Source organism: Fulmarus glacialis, unplaced genomic scaffold, assembly GCF_000690835.1.
Source record: "Fulmarus glacialis isolate BGI_N327 unplaced genomic scaffold, ASM69083v1 scaffold15849, whole genome shotgun sequence".
Classification (NCBI taxonomy): Eukaryota; Metazoa; Chordata; class Aves; order Procellariiformes; family Procellariidae; genus Fulmarus; species Fulmarus glacialis.
This window is the reverse complement of record NW_009234005.1, coordinates 23,180-26,191: the sequence shown is the minus strand read 5'-3', so window position 1 is coordinate 26,191 and position 3,012 is coordinate 23,180. Positions and strand designations below refer to the sequence as shown.

Here is a 3,012-nt window from a genome sequence, read left to right as displayed (position 1 = left end):
AGAAACTCGGCCTTCCCCGCGCCGGCCTCTAGTGGGCTGCGGGGCGGCCCAGCCTCGGTCACGCCGGGGGGCTGGGCCCCCCGCCTTTCGCACGGGGCTCGAGGGGCTACAGCGAGGGGCCTGCGAGAGGGTGCTTTGCCTTTTTGAAAACAAAAAACTCTACTTCGCAGTTTGACGGGGTCTCTGTGGCGTCATATGCTTTTCAGGTGAGCAGTACACAGGTTTTCACTCGGCTATTTTTGCCACGGGGTTCCTGTATAATATTGTAGCTACTGCTGAGTCGGCCAGCGAGAGATGGGAAATTTGCGCTGATCTAATAGATGGCGTTGCAGATGACTGCTCTGAGGTTAGTGAGAGCTGTGTGACAAACCTTAAGTATTTAAGCAAATAGTCGCACAGTTACGTGGCAGATTAATGCTCTAAAGCATTTCATACAACCAGTCTAGTTTGCTTTTTGCACTCTGGTTAAGTTTTTGAAGGGGTTGCCGTTGTTTTCTGTTTGTATTTTGTTTTGAATTCCAGAATAGATTGCTTTACTTTAGATTCTCCTGGAAATTTATGACTGAAAACAAAGGCAAGCAGGATAAAGCATCCCTTTTGAAGCACCATTTTGAAATTTGACAAAATGATCCTAATGATAAACTTCAGATTCTTGCTTAATGTTATGTCGTGCTAATTTCAAGCTATGAGTCAGTGTAACTATACAAATATTTTAAACAGAATTAGAAGTATGAGCTGATCATATGCATTGGAATTTTTTTTTACAGCACTCAGTAATGCAGAGTCAGTGTAGGAAAACATCGATATTTTCTAGAAATGTCAACTGCATAGCATGCACTTCAGGCAGGTTAAATAAACATGAAGGCTTTAACAAAGCCTTTTAAGTTAGCAGTTACTGCCACTAACCCCAAGATCAGCAGTGAGGCATCCTGTATTTCATAGCAGCAGTTAATGATAAAACATTGTCTAATAATAGATATTACAGATAATTATTTTCATAATCAAATTAATGCATTTTTCCCTAATTGATTTATGTGAAGCAATTTTACTCTTAGCAGTTTTGCTTAGAAATGTGAAAAATAATAAAATAATGTCTGAAGAAAGATTCTGAAATATTTCTAGCTCTACTAACAATTTGTTAATTGCCTAGATAATAATTCCAACTGTCAGAATTTAGGAATTGTATTACTAGTTTTAGGACTGGTAGAACTCTATATAGTCATGTAGTAAGTACTAATTCTGATTGTCCTGAAACAGTGTGGTATTCAGAAGTATTTTTATTTTCATAGGACATTGCTATATGTCCTGGTTTCGGCTGGGATAAAGTTAATTTTCTTCCTAGTAGCTGGTATAGTGCTGTGTTTTGGATTTAGTATGAGAATAGTACTGATAACACACTGATGTTTTAGTTGCTAAGCAGTGCTTATGCTTGAAGGACTTTTCAGCTTCCCATGCACTGCTAGGTGCACAAGAAGCTGGCAAGGGAGCATAGCCAGGACAGCTGACCCAAACTGGCAATACGGGTATTCCATACTATATGACTTCATGCTCAGATAAAAGCTGGGGGATGTTGGCCTGGGGACAGCGCATCGGTCAGCAGGTGGTGAGCAACTGCATTGTGCATCATTTTCTTTGTATATTCTTTTATTATTATTACTACTGCTATTTTACTTTATTTCAATTATTAAACAAGTTTTCTTACTTTTACTCTCCTTATTCTCTCCCCCATCGCACTGGGGGTGGGGGGAGCAAGCGAGCGGCTGTGTGGTGTTTATTTGCTGGCTTGGGTTAAACCACAACACTATGCCTCTTCTATTTTTTGTGTTGTTTCAAAATCTTCGGCCCTAAGATATTCTTCTGGCTATGTCTTATTTTAGTTTTCCATTCTGCTGAGGAAAACTATAATAATACCACATTGGAACAGTTTTACAAGAACATAAATTTACAAAACAGTATGTAGATTATATTACACAGGCAAAAGCAAAGGATAATGTTGGCTTTAAAAGGAATGGTTTTGTTATGTGTTTGTTTGTTTTTGTTTTTTTTTAAATGCTTTCTCTCAGGCAATGAAATAATTTGTTCATAAGGGAGGCAGTCCTCTGAATGATTTTCCCCATTTGGTTCCATGAGCCACAAAAATCCTGCCACACCTTCATTGTGGAAGGATAAAGAAAAATAAGATTGGTTCTTTTGGTGCTTATATGATCGAGATTGGCATTGGTAGGAAGCCACGATGATTCTGGTATCTTCAGGAACACTAAGCAGATCGATTTGCCGTGTCTGCTATTTTCTCCTTTGAATGACAGTTTCTTTTTTGATGTCCAGGCAAAAGAAATAATACTAGAAAGACTGTCTTCCCAGAAGCCTGATGGATGGATTGTTACTTTTGAGGCAACATGAAGGGATTTTTTTATCCACTTCGAAGTGACAATGTGTAGAGCCCTCAATCCTCTATGGAAATCTTTATAGTGCTAGGTTTGTGCAAGTAAATACTGAATTACAGACTGACTGTGTTAGCCAGGCTACTATTTAAGCATCTTTTGAACATTACGATGTTGTTACATAGTTAACATTCATCACAGAGTTTTATATGCTGTTGATTTTGTGCAATGAGAAAAGCAAAGTCCCAGTACTAATGTATTTATGGCATTTGGTTTCTATGCTATAAAACATAAGTAAACATCCTTGATGAACTTGTCTAGAGGTACAACGCAGAGCCAGTGGACTAGGATGCAGTTTTTATAACTGAAGGATGTACGGAACATCCATGGTCTCAGGTGAAAAAGAGGTGTGAGAGTTTCTGTCAAATGTTTGTTGTCTGTTGAAAGCAAAGGGGATGATGAAATGCGTCAGTAACCTGGGAATTAGTTATGGGTACAAGAGAACTGTCACAGAATACTGTATGTGAGAAGGACTCATGCTTGAGATGAAGAAGGAACTGTTTTGAATGTGGTTAACTTGAATCACTGAAGAATATTGAGCAGAAAGTAGAGAAGACACAGTCAGAGGAAG

At 38.8% G+C, this 3,012-nt stretch overlaps 1 protein-coding gene across 1 annotated transcript in view; it reads left to right on the top strand.

The window, feature by feature from the left end:
• The first annotated feature begins 320 nt into the window (after positions 1 to 320).
• Positions 321 to 3,012, top strand: part of HMGCR (3-hydroxy-3-methylglutaryl-CoA reductase) — a 17,714-nt gene continuing 15,022 nt past the window's right edge. The window contains exon 1 of the mRNA XM_009585518.1: positions 321 to 346. Coding sequence (XP_009583813.1) covers positions 321 to 346 — 26 coding nt within the window. The remainder of the gene's footprint in view (positions 347 to 3,012) is intronic.